The sequence below is a fragment of the Dama dama genome, chromosome 28 (assembly GCF_033118175.1).
Source record: "Dama dama isolate Ldn47 chromosome 28, ASM3311817v1, whole genome shotgun sequence".
NCBI lineage: Eukaryota > Metazoa > Chordata > Mammalia > Artiodactyla > Cervidae > Dama > Dama dama.
The window spans coordinates 22663211-22683562 of NC_083708.1; the positions used below are offsets into that span (position 1 = coordinate 22663211).

Below are 20352 nucleotides of genomic sequence, written 5' to 3' on the forward strand. Positions count from 1 at the left end.
GATAGAGAAAGTCTGCAGAATTGCTACAGACGAGAGGAGGCAAAGGAAATGCAATGAATCAATGCGATGTGATATCATGGGCTGGATCCCGGAATAGAAAGAAGATGTTAGTGGAAGACCTGGTGAAATCCAAATAAAGCTTAGAGTTTAGTTAACAGCAATGTACCAATGTTGGTTTCCTAGTTTTGACAGAGGTGCCATGGAAACGTAAGATAACATCAGGGGAAACTGAAAACGGGTGAAAGCTATGTACACAAGAACCATCTGTACTATCTTTGCAACTTTCATATAAATCTAAGGCTACTCCAATAAAAAGTTTATTTTTAAAAATGTAAAATAAATATATTCCAGAGGCAGCAACTGTAGTTCTTTCTATTCACTTGAAAGAAGTCTTTATAGAAGTGCATAAGGATGCACGAATACAATCTTCACTGCAGAACTGTTAGCATCAGGGAAAGATTTCAAATAATTGTAATAAATGTCTTAAGAAATCATAAAATATCTGCAAGATGGAATATCCAACTGCAGTTAAAAAAAATGATATGTATCTACATGCACTGAGAATATATAATGTCGAGAGAAAAAATAAATTGCAGAAGGCTATTATAGGATACGGAAAAAGAAGACAAAATATTTCCACATGTATTTCTGGGGCATACATACATACATGTCTATGTTTAGATAAAGTCTGGCTAGATACACAGCAATCTGACTCACTGTGGGGTCAGGGGGCTGGAATGGAGATGGTGGAGGAGGAGATGTGAGTTTTATCCTGTGATGCTGAAATTTATTTCACAAGGATGATGGCTTCCTCATTTACCTGGAGAATCAGTAATGGTCTATAAGGTGGAAAGACAGGACAGAAAATGGCTAGAGGAGGGTTCTGGCAGTTAACCTGGAGCAGAGGTGGGAAGGCATCCCATGACCAGCAGTACTGCCCGAGGCCTGTGGCCTGAAACCCTGCCTGGGTCCTCAGACAAGCACTCAGTCAGGTGGATGTCACAGAAGGAGCAGGCCTTAACAGCAGGGAGGCCGACAATGCAGTGTGCAATTTATCTTGGTTTTCAACATAGGTGCAAGCACCCTGAGGGCTCCTGCAGCCATCTGGATTTAAAAAAAAAAAAAAGGCCCCAAGTGATCCTGAAACTGACATCTTCGCTCTACTCCAGATGACCGTAGAATCCAAGGTTCATTTTTCACCCCAGATGCCTAGAACAAAAGCAGAACCAACCAGGCCCACTGCTGTCGCTTTACATGACAAATGTCAAATTAAAACTCTGACAGATGTGAAAGACTATATGCCTCTCCCCTTATTCTCATCCTAAGGCCAATCCATTTCCTCACAAAGTAGGATTACAAAAATCTTTTGGGAAATCTTGAGGACAATTTAACTCAAGAGTACATACTTAAAATAATGCCAGAGCTCTATTTAAAAGTATACAGTTTTCCTTAATATATTTTAAGAGCTCTTTTCCCATCAATAATCTGGTGGTCTTTAACGTAAGAATTTAGAAGCTTTAAATATATAATTAAAAGTAAATTTCTTCTTTATAACAACTAAGTCTCAGTAAATGATTGGAAGCTACAGCCACTTTCCAACACTTGATCTTTGTTAAAACAGGTCATGTGGATTCTGTGGTCCATCATATTAATATTTTGTGAATAACACAATACTCTTAGCATAGACTTTAATGCTGATGAACCCAACTCTGTCTTTGGAATTTACTCTCGAGTAGATGATAAGTTGAAGAAAGTCACACTGAGGGGAAGATTCATATCACCAGGAATTCATGGCCCCAAAACTCAAATGGGCAATGAAGAATGCCTACCAAACCCTCCTCTGCTCCAAAGGACCATTTTTAATCTTCTCCATTCTCCTCCATTGGAGAAGGAAATGGCAACCCACTCCAGCATTCTTATCCTATGGACAGAAGAGCCTGGTGGGCAACAGTCCAAGGGGTCACAAAGAGTCAGATATGACTTAGTGACTAAATGACATTCTCCTCCTACCTCCACTGTCTGTGATCCCACCTCTTTCCCTCATGCCCCTTCCTCATCACTCCTGTTACAGATAAAAGAGAGGCCACCAGAAGCGGAGTCTCTCTCGTCTTTCCAAAACCCAATATGCAAATCTGTTCCACCCTCCACAGTTTTCATCGTCCTTCCTATCACAGGAAGAGAACCATTCCTGCCCCTAAGGCTGGTGGCTACATCTGAGCCTGGGGTACCATCCCCATCTTGTCAGAATTTTAGCATAGCAGGCACCACTTCTTTCTCTTATCTAGTCAATTTCTTCTTCTCAACAGGATCCTATCTGTTGGTTTTTAAACAGGCTCAAGAGGGCCCGACCCCAACCTGCCTGCTTTCAGTCAGCTCCCCATCCCCTTCTTATTCCTCCTTCCCTTCAAAGCCAACTCCTTGAAATGGTTGCTCACATGTGTAGTCTTTGTTTCATCACCTCACACTCACTGCTCACACTTCCAACCCAGCTCCCAGACGCACATCTACGATTCAACAGCTTACCTGGCCTCTGAGCAGCATCTGACCACTCCCTCCTTCTTCAAGTACTTTCCACCCTTAGCGTCTATAAAACAACACTTTCCAGCTTTTCTCCTTCTCTGGCGACTCCTCTCCTTTCCAGGCTCATGCTCCTTTATCTGGCCCAGCAATGCAGTAGTCTTTCGTAGCTCAGTCCTTCTATCCTCTCTTCCTAAACAATCTATGCCCTTGGCTTCAATTATGACCAATATGCAGATGACTCACCCATTTACAAATCCAGCTCAAACCTTTCATCTGAACTCCAGATCTATGTATTAACTACCTATGTGCTATTTCCTCTATGGCGACTCAAGTGTACCTCAAATTCAACATGTATAAAACTGAAAGTCACAATCTTCTCCCAGTGTTATCTACCCCAGTAAATTTCATCTCCCCAATACAATCAACCACCAAGTGCTGCAACATTACTATCTCTCAACTCTATCTTACCTACTATCACCCACTATCATCATTTTGAGTTTCTGCCATAGCTTCCTATCTGATCTGTCATACCCAACTGTTCTCTACATGGTTGTCAGAAAACTCTTGGAAGGGTAACTTAAAACCACTTTCTCTCTGGATAAAATTCTTACTGACATTAGGATAAACACAAAGATAAAACTCTATACAATGCCCTTTAGGATCCTGGATTGGTCTGGCTTCTCCCTACCTGTCCCCATTTCTCACTCTCTCCAGCAGAGCCACCTCTGCCTTCTTCCCATCCCCTGGACTCACTGCTCTCTCCCATCCCAGGTCCTTTTTTATGGACTTTTCCCCCACTGCCCAGAGACTCTTCACAAAGACAGCAGTTAAGCATCAATTCTTCATGGAATTCTTCATGGAATCGGAACCTGGATGGTCTCCCTATAATTTGCTCTCAGAGCCCCATTTATCTTTTCCATAGCACTGATCTGGTTACACCTTTGCATTTTCCACTAGACTCTGATAAGTCTATCATGCAAGGCATCAGATATCTTTTAGCTCAATATTGCCCTCGCAGTACATAACATTTATTTCTCGAATAAATGACCATTTTCAACACCTCGCGTTGGAAACTTTTGTTTAATGTCCAAATCCAAATGGATTCTTGAAATTCAGTCTTTCCTGTCTAGTTTCTCTTTGTACCTAAAATTACCTAAAACAGCCACAGAGGATAAACTCCCAGCTCTAGCTTTTCCCCATTTCACCCAGTCTATGTAAATCTGATAAGATGCTGTGGCAACATCTTAGGGGCAATCAAGATGGTAACAGGAAAGGGGACCAAGTGAAAAGAGAGAATGCACAAGGAAAGGAAAGCTTCAAACCATTCCATCTGAGCAGGTCTAGCTTGGAGGAGAGAAAAGCTAGGAATGAGGGTCAGATGATCTAAAATATTAGAACAGCTGTGGTGTTCAAAAATTAGCAGATTAATTTTTGGTAGTTCTGGATGCGAGTTTCTGGGAAGGAGGTTTCAGCCCCCAAAAAGGAAGGCCATTCTAATGATTAAAATGGGGTCCCTTTTCTAAGGCATGACCTAGTGAAGCAGGGTCTGAAGAAATGCATAGCCCAGAGAACAGCTGTTCTCAAACTTTTTTGTACCAGCTGTGGAATCTTTTCTTCAAATGAGAACATCTGAGGAGACCCTAACAGGCTAAGCAAGGAAATGAGAGCATCTCTGGGGGGCAGATGACCACCCCTCCACCTTGCCCCCTCTGTGAGCAAATGACCCCCAGCAGCAGCAGCCACTGAGCTCCCTAGGACCCACCACAGTCACCAGCCAGCTTTTACTGGGGTATGGGTGGAGCAGAGGAAAACTTTTCCTAACTTCTCCCCATTTTTCTTTAATACAGCTAGTGAATACTGTTTCCTGTTTCTCAGCATGTATGCAGAATTTGTTTTTATTTTTTAAAGAATTTGAGGCGGGGGATACATTTACTATGTTGCCTTAACTTTACTGCAAGTTCCTCTATGGCAGAAAGTGCTAGGTTCTTACTGTGGAGCACAGAATAGGAGGCAATAAAAAAGAGGAAAAAGAAAAACTCAAACTCTTCAGATGTGAAAGTTTAAGATAACTATCTCAGATTTGATTTAAAGAAAAAAAAATACCCAACACATGATTAGAAAATATAGAAAAGCGAAGAAACAATTTCATATACAGATTTTCTTCCTTCCTTTATCCAGTCCCAGTCACCCCTCACCCCCTGCTTATCTCCACAGGTCAGAACAATACCTGGCTCATGTTCTTGCACCAGAAGAAGGAAACCAGATTGTCTCCTAACAAAGAAATCCCAAGAGATGAACTACTTTTCATAGGAAACCTGCTTGGTTAGAATCTCCAGGGGAAAAAAAGTTCAGTTTTATTATAAATTATCTTATTTCCTGTATTCCTGTATCTTCTTTAATGATTATAAATGAATTCATGGATAGTACAGGAATTCCAAATAAAACAGGCCTGAATTTAGGCCACCTTACTAAACACTGTCCACTCAGAAGAGGAATTTTTCCAATTATAGATCAAAGAAGTGGGTGTTTAAACTTGCTTCATAATGAAGAGTGGTCTCTAGATGGGTCTTGGTGATAATATGGTAAGATAAAATGTGTGAAAAGTCCTTTCCAGAAAAGCATTTCTATTTCCTGGAGGGAGGTACCGGACTATTTTTCTGTATTTTTAGATTAACTTTCTTTCAGTTGATTTCCTGTCCTAGGAAGGGAAGGCAAGGGACTTCTGAAAAAGTTACATTTGTATCCTTAAATTTTGACCTATAAGATCAGATATGAACACATTATAAATTAGAAGCTTTTGCTACTGAAGTTATATACTAACATGCATAAATATTCACTGAGTATAATAGAGGAAGCAGTGTATTTTGAGGAGTAATCAAACTGCTGACATATTCTAAACTACCAAGGGACAAAACAGTTCTTGAGAAAGAGTACACATTTAGAGTGACATTTTCGCATCTCCTAAAATGTTATGGTGATGGACTATAGAACGTAATGACAAAGCACTGAATTTGGAATCATAACAATGTGGCTCTAACTGTGGCTTTCTCACTGCCTAACAAACTAATTGTAGTCATTTCTCTTACTGCTCCTCAGTTTCCTTACTTACAAAAGGTAAGACTTGACATTCATTTCTGAAGTGTAAGTTTCACCTACTCTGCAGAGTCAGTGTCCCTAACTGGGGTGCACTGACATCATCACATGACTCCTATGTGGGGAAGCAGAAGACGCCCACTTGAGGTGGTATGATAAAGTGCTCTTAAGGGGCTGGTGACACATATCAATTCATTCATTCACTTGCTCATTCATTTATTCATTTCAGCATTGTATTCACATACTATCCAAATAAGTTTATGTGTAGTGTTTTAGCAGGTTATGCAATTAGTAAGTAACAAATTTGGATGTTCTATTGAACATAAAATTAGCATAAACTAATATTTATGTTTTTATCAGTAAAAAGGACAAACTCAGTTAAATCACAGAATCACTTAATTTTATCTCCAAAGTATTTCAGGCAATGATAGTCTCTAACATATTAGGTACAGAGCTTCAAAGTTAAGGAGAATTTGGCAATGATTTGTCAGCTACAACACCAAAAACACAGACAAAGAAAGAAAGTAAAATTAGACAAATGGAACTATATCAAACTTAAAATTTTTGTGCATCAAAAGATACAATCAACAGAGTAAAAATGCAACCTACAGAATAAAAAAAAATATTTTCAGGTCATATGTCTGATGAGGGGTTAATATCAAAATATATGAAGAACTTCTACAATTCAACACCAAAACATCAACAAGAACAAAAAAGATTAAAAAAATGGGCAAAGAACCTGAACATTTCTCCAAAGAAGATATACAAATGGCCAACAAGTATATAAAAAGAAGCTCAATCATCAGAGACATGAAAATCAAAACCACTATAAGGTAACACTTCATATCCACTAGAAAGGCTACTATTAAAAAAAAAAAGATAACAAGATTGACAATACTGATGAAGATATGGAGACATCAGAACCCTTGTACACTGCTGGTGGGAGCATAAAATGCTGCAACCACCATGGAAAATACTATGGAGGTTCCTCAAAAAATTACAACAGAACTACTATATGATCCAACAATCTCATTTCTGGGTATCCATCCAAAATAACTGAAAGCAAGGTCTCACTTATTTGTACACCCAAGTTCATAGCAGAACTATTCATAATATCCAAGCAGTGGAAGCAATCCAAATGTCCATCAAGGAATGAATGGATAAACAAAAAGTGATCTATGCATACAACAGAATAGTATTCAGCCTTAAAAAGAAAAGCAATCTTGTTACATGCTATAACATGAATGAAACTTGAGGAACACTAAGTGAATTAAGCCAGTTACAAAAAGATAAATACTATTATGATTCCACTTACATGAAACATCTGAAGTAGCCAATGTGATCAACTGAACTGTGGCTTCCCCAAAATTCATATGCTGAACATGAACAGTTAGAGCTCTAACCCTCAATCTGACTGTGTCTGGAGACAGGGCCTTTAAGGAAGTACTTAAATTAAAGGAGGTCAAAAGAATGAGGCCTCATCAGAGGAGGAAGTGATGCAAGATCCATTCCTCCCTCTCCCTCTCTCCATCTCTCTCTCTCTCTCTCTCTCTACATATGAGGACACAGGCAAGATGATGACCATTCACTTGCAAACCAGGAAGAGAAACTGATCCTAATGGCACTTTGACCTTGGACGTCTAGCCTCCAGAACTATAAGGAAAGCCATTTCTGTTGTTTAAACCATATGGTCTATGGCATTTTGTTATGGCAGCCCTAGGAGACTAATGCAATCAAACCCATAAAAACAGAAAATTGAATGGTGATTACCACAGGCTAGGGGAAGCAGAAAAAGATTATAGTTTCAGATTTGTAAGATAAAAAAGTTTTGGAGATGGGTTTCACAATGATGCGAATATACAGCTGTCCCCTGAACAATGAGAGTTTGAACTGCGTGGGTCCTCCTATATGCACATTTTTTTCAATAGCTAAGTACTACAGTACTATGCAATTCGTGGTTGGTTGAATTTGTGACTGCAGATACAGAGGAACCTCAAACACAGACACCTGATTATAAATTACAAGTGGATTTTTGACTGCACAGTTGGTGTCCCTAACCCTATGTTGTTTAAAGGGCAACTGCACTTAACATTTCTAAACTGTACACTTAAAAAGGATTAAGATGGCAAATTTTATGTTATGTGATTTTTTACCACAAGAAAGAAAAATTAAGCAGAATTTCAAATTTCCTTCTGAAATAAAGGAGGAAAAGAGAATAAAAACACATTTTACAAATACAAACAATACTATTTTATGTATACGAAATGTACATGGGTATGATTTATATGTTTCTATTTCATTAGGAAAAGCAGTAATGATAACTATCTTAAGGTAAAAATCTTAGCCAACAGAGAGAAATCTTAGTTTGTAAAATTTAATCTCTAAATTCTACTAACATTAGGGGTGAATATAACACATCATCAACATTTCAATCCTCAATACCTTTTGCAAGAAAATGCTATTAACAGGAGAAAATAGAACAGTTCTCAGTTCAAATTTTCCAGATGCCTAAGTTAGATATTGTCTCTCTTGAAAATGTGGAAAGAACCACTACCAACATTAGGACTCATATAACTTATACAAAAGAGAATTCAATTTAGCTTTAAAAAGGTTCTTTATTTTCTCTTAATGAATACATTCCCCTTAGATCTCTTCTCTTACAACTATGAGAACAAAGAACCTGATACCTATGAAATTCTTCCTGTTTAACAAAAACGTACCTATTCTTCATGTTTGCCCCAAAGAAACAGAAAGCAGTATAACAATAGTTACACTATTTTACCATTTAGCCTACTTATTCTAACAAAGTTAACATGCGGGAAAAATAAACAAACAAACCTGTGGGATTATACAGATTTTGGACTCATGATGTTACTGAAATGCAATTCTGTGTGCCCTTCGCAGAGTGAGGCCAAACACCACAAAAAAGTCAGAGTTCAGAGCAAACTGAAAGGTTTTCTGAGCACCACGCAACGAAATGGGTGGCTTCTACCTTAAAATATCTAAACTCCCCAAAAGCTTTCAGCAAAGCCCTTTTCGAGGAAAGGTGAGGGAGGGGTGGGGTTGGTTGTTCCAAACTGCTTGTTAGGTCCTTTGTCCCTGTGGCCAGATCACAGTCAGTTAACAATGTTCCTGTAAATCTATATCAAAGGAATAACTTTCACCCTCGGAGGTCCAGGTCTGGCTAAGGGGATGGAGATCTCAGTGGCAGCTGGCTCCCTCAGGGCCAGGGCCCTAGACCTCGCCCATTGTCATCGCTGAGGGAGCCAGGCGCCCAACCCAACTGGCCCTCAGGCTGCCCAAACTGGGGAGGGGGAGAAGGAGAGAGACTGTCCCATGCGGACGGCCGCTGCCGTTATGTTGCAGAGACAGGGACGGGGGAGAGGTTCACTGCTGGGCCAAGGCCAACGGGCGGCCTTGGCGAGGGCTCTGGAGTCCTGCAGGACACAGCTCCCAGCCTGTTCCCTGGGCACGCCAGCTCACCGACTGGCCAGAGGCCGGGTAAGCAAGAGGGCCCTGTGGAGAAATCCAGGATCCCCCTCTTACCTCACTTTCCACCTGAGGACCACCATTCCGCCAGCCATTGACTGAAAGCCCCACTAAGGGTCAATCAGGGACAGTTGGTCACTTGGGGGAGGGGCCAAATGTGGCACCAACCAATGGCTGAGCAGGACCACTAACGGTCACTCATTGGCAACGGCTTACTTTGGGGAGGGGCCCACTGTGGCACCAACCAATGGCTGAGCAGGACGACTAACGGTCCCCGTCCTAATGGTTACCTAGTAACATGCTGCAGGGTAATGGCCCACAGTAACAGCAACAACCACATGCTAAGGGCTGCTCTGCCTGGCTCTATTATAACACCACAGTAAAATTTCTTGTATTCACTGGACTAAACACCATTTCAAGAAAAGTTCTGGCTGTGACACCCAGAGTGGAAAAGTACCCACAGCCTGGTTTCAGGAAATCATCAAGAACAGGATTTCTCAACTTTGGCACAGCTGGCATTTTAGGACCAAATAATTCTTTGTTTTAAGGACTCCAGAACGTTTAAGAGCAACCCCATTGCCACCTACTTCTAGATGCCATTAGTCCCTCCAGTTGTGACAATCAAAATTATCCCCAGACATTACCAAATGTCCCTTAAGGGACAAAATTACCCCCAATCTAGAGAATAGGAGGTAACAGGTGAAATAATGAATTAACAAAATTAAACTGCAGAAGTGAACTTAAAAAGAGTCCAAAGCTAAAAAGTTAATATTTCAGATCTAAACTTTGACATGCAAACTAAGGAGTGTGAGTTGTAAGATAACTCTGGCTGAGAGTGGGCAGGGGGAAAGAGATTAAAAAAAAAAAAAAAGACCTCAAAATGTTAAGAGACATGTGTGTCTATTGCTAGAAAGAACATTCTAAAAATATTACATGCTACTTTTTTATATGTGCTCAAGGAAATAAAACCATAGTTACATTTGCTATTTTCCTCTTTTAGACTGCCATCTGGCAATCCACACTTCCACTAGAAAAAAATTCTAGCCAATTTGACTAAAATAGTTAATATACCACCCCAAGTACCAAAAATATGCCAGGGAGTCTACAGTTTACTCAGTCATGCCCCAACAGAGATACTAATGTCCTTAAAAGATAAAAGTAAATAATTCACAGGACGTTTACCAACCTGTGAAATTTCCTCCCCACCTTTGGGCATTGAGGCAAACTAGCCAGAGGAAAAGCACAACAAACGTACTTCTACAGAATAGACAACTAAAGTAATAAGCTCATTTACTGGACGTCAACTTATCCCCAAGATTGAAGTTTCAAGTCCACTAATAAATACAACAGAATACAATGGATTGTAGTCACTATATTTCGAGTTAGAATACATGAAATTATGAAACAGGTGCACTGAGTCCTTGTTAACCCTCCTGAAGAAAGGCAGTACAAAAAGTCTTCATCATGATAAAGTCAAGGTGTACCACCATAACATAAATCTAAACTACTTCCTTCTTTGTAATAGTCAAAAGTCGTCAAAAAATGGGCACATCCGGACTAGGATCTCCTTTGGGTTCTCATTCCCTAGTCCAAAAAGGCAGGCAAAGGTAACGAAAACCGACAGTCATCAGTAGCTGAAGAGTGATTATGAAATATGAGGACGAACAGAAAACCACGTGTGATTTACTTCACATGGGTTGCATTAGATGTAAACATAGACTGCATGTTTGGAGCACTTCTGCGAACACTCATCTAGATGGGGTAAACAGTGAGACAATCAAGGTCCTGGCTCTCCTGGAGTTCACATCCTAGTGCAGGAATTCCAGTAAAATTATCAAACATTTGGGAAAAGCAACACCATGAAAGGTAGTACCAAACACAATTGAAAGTCGCTCAGTTGTGTCTGATTCTTTGCGACCCCATGGACTATACATATACAGTCCATGGATTTCTCCAGGCCAGAATACTGGAGTGGGTAGCCTTTTCCTTCTCCAGGGGATCGTCCCAACCCAAGAATCAAACCCAGGTCTCCCACATTGCAGGTGGATTCCTTACCAGCTGAGCCACAAGGGAAACCCAAGAATACTGGAGTGGGTAGCCATCCCTTCTCCAGTGGATCTTCCCAACCCAGGAATCAAACCAGGGTCTCCTGCATTATAGGCAGATTCTTTACCAACTGAGATATCAGGGAAGCCCCTACCAAACACAAGGTCTCTTTTCAAAAAGAGAAGAGTTAATAATATTCAAGGAAAAAGAGTTAATAAAGAAAGAGAAGACTTTATTATTCTCACAGAGACTGAGGGAACACTGCATCTGTAAGGCAAGAATAATTTATGACATTAGAGAAAATTCTGAACAAACACTTACATTTAGACCTTTGAATGAAACCTTAGAAACCAAAGATAAAGAGAAAAATCCTAAGGTTTTCCAAGAGACAAAAAAGAGGTATAAGCCATTTTCAGATATTCAAGGATTGACTATATCCCAAGTTTAAAAGAACTATTAGACTTTATCAAATCAAACAATTGGAACAAAGAATCGTGACTTTAAAAACACTGCAAAAATATACATACAATATAATACTATTTGTAAATATTTTAAAAACAATCCTGCACATTTTTATGGTAACACACTTATACAATAAAAATATAAAGTCATTTATGGTCATTATGCAGGAGTACAAGTAAGAAGTAAGCAAATGGGGTAGAGCTTTGGCTTGATACTTCCTTAAGAAGAAACAACAATGGGACTTCCTTGGTGGTCCAGTGCTTAAGAGTCTGCCTTGCCTTGCAGGGGACATGGGTTTCATCCCTGTTTGAGGAACTAAGATCCCACATGGCATGGAGCAATTAAGCACCACAATGAAGGCCTGATGTAGCCAAATAAATAAATAAATAAAATATTAAAAAAAAAGAAGCAACCTCCATCATCAGAATCCAGAATCATAAATGATCTCAACAAAGGAGAGAGTGTCTTAGGAGGGAGAGACTGAATGTGAAGCCTTGTTAAGAAAGACAGTGGGGGAGGGGAGAACTGGGAGTTTGTAATTAGCAGGTAACAAAGTCCTACCGTACAGCACAGAGAACTATATTCAATACCCTGTGATAAACCTAATGGAAAAGAATATACAAAAAAAATTTTTTTTAAAGAGTAGTTTCTTATTTTGGTGAAGAGAATGGATACTAAATAGATATAGGTATTGATAGCCAATGTTAAAAATAAGTTTAAGGATGTGTAATAAAAATTTAACGTTAACCACTAAAAAACATTTGAAATAGACATTTTTTTACTTTCAAATCATCACAGGAAAGCAATGACACAGAGACGGCCACCAATATAAAAGCAGACTAAGTTCAACTACATCAGTAATCACAATAAACAATAATTAATTAAGTTCACTATTAAAATAAACAGACTGTCACACTGCAGTTTTAAAATATCCAGCTACATGCTGCTTACCATGTATATGTTAGCAAGATATAGACCTAAGATAGCATGGGACAGCTGAAAAGAAAAAAATGAAAAACAAAGATAACAAATCAATAATTTTTTTAAAAAGAAAGTAAATATAGCGACAATAACATCAGGCAAACCAGAATTAAAGAAAAAGAGTATCAAGTGAAAGGAGAGAAAAATCTTATTGATAAAATATGCAATCAGTCAAGTTTTTATGGCACAAACCTTTTACATACCTAATTACATAGCTTCAAAACATATAACGCAGAAAAAGGCATCAAAATCAGAAGAAAATGACTTTTCCGTAACAATAGTGAGATTTAATATGCCCTTTTCAAAAGACCCACATTTCAAATAAATAAAAAGGGTGAATTAAAAAGTGATAATAAACTTGACTATATAAACCTAAGCATATAAAGGTACACACACACACACACACACATGCGCGCGCGCGCGTCTGCACATGCGTGCAGCTCCCCTGCTAGCTCAGTGGTAGAGAAGCCGCTTGCAATCCAGTAAACTCGGGTTCCATACCCGGGTCAGGAAGATCCTCTGGAAAAGGAAATGGCAACCCACTCCCACCCGGGAAATCTTATGGACAGAGGAGCCCGCTACAGTCCACGGGGTCGCAAAAGAGTCGGACACAACTGAAGTACTAAATAACAACAAAACCACACACACACACATTCCTCAAAAGAGTCCCCAAGGCATCAAATACATAAGTCATATTCTCTGATCATGCCTCAATAAAACACAAGGATAGTCAACTGTCTGTTTCATTTAGACTGGCATCAGATGGGCAAAAATCTATGTGGCAGCTTGGGTGTGGGTATAGAGAAAAGGATATTTATAGAAACTTTATGTGGGAGGATAAGCTTGCAGTGCCTTTTTGCAAAATAATTTGATACTACCATCGAAATTTTAAAAGTCATACTCTTTGAGTTGGTAATTCTACTTTTAGAAATACCTCATATAAACTATACATAACCACAAAACAAATGTATAACACACACAGTGCAATCCTACTTAAAGCAGCAAAAAGGTAATATTATCAACAGAAATATGGTTAAATTATAGTACATTCATTTCATAAAGTGCCAAGCACTGACATGGAAAGAATCTCCAAGACACAGTGCTATTGTTGTTGTAAGTGTGAAAAAATACACATGTATCATTCAAATTACGTTAAGATGCAGAAAAGAAAAAACAAAGTGGAAAAATACAGAACATACTTTTTTCTTCTAAAGAGGGACATGATGGAGAACTTTCATATTTTACTTTATGTAAGTCTCTACTGTTTGAATATTTTATGACTTGTACTGCTTGTATAATTCAAAGAAAAGAAAAGACAAGACAAGCAATAATTTTTAAGAATTTCTTGCTTATTTCCCAGAAGACTGGGATCTTTCTGTTCTTGGTACTAATTTGATCAAACCCATCAGCAAGTACAGGACAAGTATAAGCTTCCAATCTGTTCAAATAAGAACATTTTCTGTTCCCTCTGCCAGGAATGCTCTTCCTCGGAGATGGTTCACTCCCCTCACTGCCTTCACGTTTTCCACTTAAATGTCACTTTATCTGAGGAAGACTTTTCAGTATAAAATGCCAACCTCCTACACCCACACCTCCTCTCCCCAACTATCTTAACTTGCGTTATAGTTCACTAGAGTAATTTAACGCCTTTGTCTCAGTGTCCTTGTCTATAACACAGGCTGATACGTGTACTCACTGGAAAAGACCCTGATGCTGGGAAAGATTGAAGGTGGGAGGAAAAGGGGATGACAAGAGGATGAGATGGTTGGATGGCATCACTGACTCGATGGACATGAGTCTGAGCAAGCTCCAGGAGTTGGTGATGGACAGGGAAGCCTGGCGTGCTGCAGTCCACTGGGTCGCAAAGAGTCGGCTATGACTGAGCGACTGGACTGAACTGATCCATGCACCTACCCCACAGGATTATCGCTAGGCTTAGAATGAGCTAGGAGCCCTCGGATGAGCACCCGACGCACAGTAAGAGCTCTATCAGTCTTTGATGTTTTGTCTGCTTTGTTTACGGTCTGCCTTCCCCCCTACCCCGTGAGAATGACAACCCTAGGGAACAGGCACTGCATTTTGTTCATGACTGTATCCCAAATGCCTGGAAAGCGTTTATCAGTAAATATTCATAGCTGTCGAAGCCTGATTTAGTACTGCGGCCATATGCCCAGACAGCTGAGATTACCAAAAAAAAAAGGGGCCAATTATTTTCAGTAAAAGCAAGCTTTCTGCACATTAGCATAAATAATCTATAATGATTCAAACTATTTTGAAAGCACAATATGTAGCAGTATGATTGCTAGCAGCATCCAGTAGGGAAGTGGCGCAGTCCCATTGAATTCCTTAATTTCCTAATACTAACATGGCAACAGAAAGGAAAACTCAATGTGGGGGGAGCACACAAAAGCATGACTTACTCTGCATTCCGGCTTTTGATGCATGGCTGGTAGAGGACCTTGACTGCATTCCAGGCGGAATTGGAATCGGCCTTCAATACATCTTCCAACACAGGGAATTTTTTGATGCTTGTGGACTGTCCCAAAGATTCAATCACCAAACTGTCTGAGTTTAAAAGCCACAGCTAAAGAAATGAAGAGAAAAGTCTAAGCATAAGAGTATTTAAAAAAAAAAAAATTATCACTACCCTATCCATATCTCGTAAGTAAGTAAGCAAAGTTGCTTAGTCGTGTCTGACTCTTTGCGACCCCGTGGACTATAGCCTACCAGGCTCCTTTGTCCATGGGATTTTCCAGGCAAGAGTACTGGAGTGGGTTGCCATTTTCTTCTCCAGAGGATCTTCCCGACCCAGGGATCGAATCAGAGTCTCCCGCATGGTAGGCAGACACTTTACTGTCTGAGCTACAAGGGAAATCCTATCCATATCTCATACCACCACTCAAAAGAGAAAAAAACAAAAACTATTTTAAAAGAAGATAAAACTATAAAACACCAGAAAAAATACTGAAAAATCATGTACGCAACTTTGAAGTAGGGTAAGTCTTTCAAAGTATAATGTTTGTAGAACTGCTGATAACACAGCTTCTAAAGACAATTGATTAGGAGAAAATATGTAACACCAAGTTATTATCCATAATTTACAGAGCTCCTAGCAATCAGTAAGTGGGAAAAACAGACCAAGAGAGATACAGGTGAGGAATAAGAAAAGAATCAAACAGAAGAAATAAGTGATAAATATATTAAAATGTCACTCTAACTAGTAATAAGGAAATACAAAATTCTTGTGCCACTCCTTTTCACTTATCAGATGGGCAAATACAAAAAGACGGATACCACAGAGCTCAGAAGAAGGGTTTGGAGAAGGTCTTCCCACACACTGCTTGTGGGAGAGTGCTTCTGGATTTGGATTCAGTTGATTAGTTGAGGATTTACTCTCAGGAGAAAGGGTGGGAGGAAAAGAGGAGAAGGCACGGGAAGGAGTTGGCCAGTGATGTGGACTCAACCTAATCTCACAGGGAGCTCTGGAACCTGAATCCCATCTATAGAATCAGTTCCATTTTGAGACAGGAGACGGCAGGTTTTGTAGCCCAGAGTCAAGTCACAGGCAGTAGGCTGAGCAGGACAGGAGTGGGGGTGAGGGAGGACAAGAAACTCCCCAAGCCAGGCTGCATCTGTCCAGACGGGACAAGTCTCTGAATGAAGGCAGCTGTTAGCCGTGAGCAGGCAACATTCTCATCACAGGGAAATGTGGGACCAACCAAAGAGAGGGGACTTGGGTGGGGTACCAAGAATGTCTATAGACGGTAAAGGAGGTTTAGAAAAGATAAATTAGTCCAACATTTTGGAGGCAATAATTTTCAGAGTTTAAAATACACCCGTTCCAAGAGTGATGAGAAAACTGTTTCTAAAGGACTAAAATACACATGCAAGGATGATTTTCCCTGAAGCACTGTCTTTACCAGCCATACAGTGGAATTCTAATCATTAATAAGAGTCCATATTTACACTAACAAGAAACAGGACTCATGATACATGGTTGAGTGAAGTACACACGTTGAAGAATGAAGCTAATCACATCATTGTGTTATTTTTACAAATACCTGTGGGTGTACTACATATAATTATAAACAGGGGGAAAATGGACTGTTAATGATTACCTCTGGATGGTATGACACAGCAGGGCGGAAGAGGGGACAAAATGGAAGGAAGGAGCGCTTCTTTTATGTTCTTCATGTTGTCAGAATGTATTTCAAGAATGTATTACTTTCATAAGAATGAAAAAAATTTTAACTTAAATATACACTAGTAGTAAGTTTAAAAAAAATTCCTACTCCTGATTTTCAACTTGAAAAGATGAAAAGAAAACTCAGGGAATTCCCTGGCGGTCCAGTGCTTAGGACTCTGTGCTTCCACTGCAGGGGCACGATCCCTGGTTGGGGGACTAAGATACTGCAAGACTCGAGGTGGGGCCAAATGAAAAAAAATGGCGGGGAAAAAAAAAGAAAATTAAAGCTGATTTCAGACTATGACTAAGAGGTATACTTAGTGCCACCCTTAGTTAGGAAATATTTTAACTTTGAATAAAAATTATCTGGAATTAGAGAAGTATGGAGTCGCTGTGATGGATCGTCAGTCACAAAGCAGTATCAAGTAACAATTTCAATTCCCTCCCTCCTTTTAGCTACCATGGTCCCGTATTAGCGTGTGAGGTCCTTGAAGGCATTTTTGTTCTATCCTGAGCACCTAGGAAATGTCTTTCAAATAAGAAGTGCTCAATATATGTTTACTGGTTGAATAAAACTGATGTGGAGGCAGACAAGAGACTTGGGCCCTCAGTCTTGGATTTTTACATAATGTCCTCAACTCTTTTCTGCAGTTTGGTATTAGACACATGTGGTTTATGTAGGGGATGATTCTGCTATCTGTGGAGCCTCTTCTCCAAAACTTGCCACTACTTCTCAAACATCAAAGTGTTGAAATCAGGATCTTGACGAGATCTCTGCACTTCCATATTCACCATAGCACTGTTTACAATAGTCAAGATGCAGAAGCAACGTAAATGCCCACCAAAGATGTATGGATTAAGAAAATGTGGTGTACATACCCAAGGGAACATTAGCCTTTAAAAAGAAGGAAGTCTTGTAGTATGTGACAATACAGATGAACCTTGAGGACTTTATGATAAATAAAATAAGACACAGCAGGATAATACTGTATGATTCCATTTACATGAAGAATTTAAGATAGTCTAACTCATAGAGGTAGAGAGTTAGAATGCTTGTTGCCAGGTGCTGGAAGGAGGGAGAAACTGGGAGTGGCTAATCAAAGGGGATAAGGTTTTAGTTGGGAAGATGAGTAAGTTCCAGACTTGTGGTACAACATTGTGCCAATAATTAACAATGCTGGAATATAACATATAAAATAATATTTTTATAATATAAAAATCTGTAAAGAGGGTAGATTATGTTAGGTGCTCTTACCACACACACACACCCCAGCCCCCCCCCCCGCCACACACACACAGACACACACACACAAAACGATAAAATAAAAGCAGGATCAACAGAACATATTTTAAACATAAGAGTATCAAATAAAGAGGTAAAAAGTGAAAAAGAGAATTGTGTTACACTGACAAAGAAAGCCATTAAAAACTGAAAGCAGAAAAAGTTTATTTTGTGGCATGAGCTTCTACAGAACAGGAATTAGGTTTTATTTCTCTGTGAATTCCAAGTACCTAGTACATTACTGTTGTTGTTTAGTTGCTAAGTCACATCCAACTCTTTTTGCGACTCCATGACAACAGCCCACCAGGCTCTCTGTCCATGGCATTTCTACATAGAGGCAGGTAAATCATTCGTTATTCAATTAAAGGTGCTTGATTTGTGAATTAAGCTGACAATTAAAATTTTAATTTTTGATCCCTTATTTTCCAGACCTGAGAATTAAGAAAAAAGAATAACAAAGCCCAAAGAATTTCTGAGCCCCTGAACTACCAGGCTACAAAAAACTGGGCAAAAATCACTTCTTACCAGAATGTATACTTTGCCATCATGACCTTGAATAGTGAATCTAAAAGTGCTTCTAGCAGAGGACAGTTCCACCATACACTGGGCGATAATGCTCTGTACAAACTGAGACCTGTTTGAACAGAAACCAATTTTCACAATGAGCCTCTAATAATAACTGACAATAAGAGCCCCATATACCCACAGGGTACCTAAGAAGCAGAGATGGCTGCATGCCAGACTTTTCTGTATGCTGCCCATTCCCTCACAACCTGTGCTACTTTTAATCTATTTTTAATGTATTTGGTATTTGTGCCAGTCTTTGTGAGATCTTAGTTTCCCAAACAGGGATCGAACCCATGTTCCCTGCAGTAGAAGCATGCAGTCCTAACCACTGAATCACCAGAGAAGTTCTTGAGCCAGTCTTTCTATAACCTATTCTTCAATCATTAATACATTTTCCACCCCAACCTATTTACGTGAAAAGTAAAAAGTATTACTTGCTCAGTCATGTCTGACTCTTTGTGACCCCATGGACTATAGCCTGCCAGGTTACTCTGTCCATGGGATTCTCCAGGCAAGAATACTGGAGTGGGTAGTCATTCCCTTCTCCAAGGGATCTTCCTGACCCAGAGATTGAACCCAGGTCTCCTGCATTGCAGGCAGATTCTTTACCATCTGAGTCACCAGGGAAGCCCAACCTAAGTATTTCCTCCATGAAACTAAAAAAGTATACTGTTAGATTAGTCAATATTCCATTTGAACTGTGGTAAATTAAGCAGTGAATAACTAAGTTATAAAAGATGAGAAATTTCCTTCCAAACATTAGTCAGTATTATCTCCAATGTTTTCTATTTGCTTCCCTTCAGACTGTCAGATCTGAGATGCATAATCAAAGTATTATAAGAGGATGCAGTTCAAGGTTATAGTCAGAGGGCCATAATTTTTAGACATCAATAAGTGAACTGAAAGATACACTACAGTAAACTTTCATTTGCAACACTAAAAAGATTCAAAGAAAAAAAATACTAACGAATTTAGTGGATAAGCAATATTCTTTATAAAAACACAGGAGTCATTTGAAAACTAACTCACATTGCAAATAAGTTAAATTAAAACCAGAAATAATTACTCAAAAACCTATGAATGATTATAAGACCTTGGATATCTAGCACATAGAAAGAAGCACAAAAAAATTTCAGAACTAGATTTATAAGAGCACATTTGTGTATATCATTATGTAAGCAAACCATAAATAAATCTTCAAATCTTTCATATCTGTGGTTTCATTCTACTACCTAAAAGCCCTTCCAAAGGCTTTCAATTTTCCTTTCCAAGCAAACAGGCATATAAATAAAAATGAATTCCTAAATAATGAATTGTTCCCATCTTTTTTTACATGTGAAATTACAGAAGAAACAATTTGCTATTTGTACCTTGGTATGATGGGAAAATTTCTTTCAGATGGCAGAATAATTATCTCCGTCATATAAAACTTAGTGGTTTCTAGAAACAAAAAATAAGAATATTAAAAAGCTCCACAATTAGTATTTCTATTGTGGGCATGTTGGTCTCAAATTATGACATTTCAAACTAAATATCTGATACACTGGTACAATGAACAGTCAGTAAAACTTTTCTAAAAGTGACTTAGCTTCGGAAGACAAAGATTGATGAAACTATACAGTGACAGCCCTGACACTTCAGATAGCTCAGCGCTGTTTCAGAAGAGCATGCCCTAGATGAGTCTGGTGCAGCAAGACTCTCTTCACAAATATGCATGGTGATAAAA

The 20352-nt window shown here is 39.2% G+C and overlaps 1 protein-coding gene across 5 annotated transcripts in view; it reads right to left on the reverse strand.

The window, feature by feature from the left end:
• UBE3D (ubiquitin protein ligase E3D) overlaps nucleotides 1-20352 on the reverse strand; it is a 161513-nt gene that overhangs the window by 96721 nt on the left and 44440 nt on the right. For all 5 annotated transcript variants that reach the window (XR_009690981.1, XM_061131927.1, XM_061131926.1 and 2 more), the window contains exons 6-8: nucleotides 19997-20066; nucleotides 18585-18693; nucleotides 15012-15175 (exon numbers count right to left, since the gene is read on the reverse strand). Coding sequence is in view for 4 of the 5 variants with exons in the window: in XM_061131927.1 (XP_060987910.1) it covers nucleotides 15012-15175; nucleotides 18585-18693; nucleotides 19997-20066 (343 nt within the window). In the remaining variant the exon portion in view is untranslated. The remainder of the gene's footprint in view (nucleotides 1-15011; nucleotides 15176-18584; nucleotides 18694-19996; nucleotides 20067-20352) is intronic.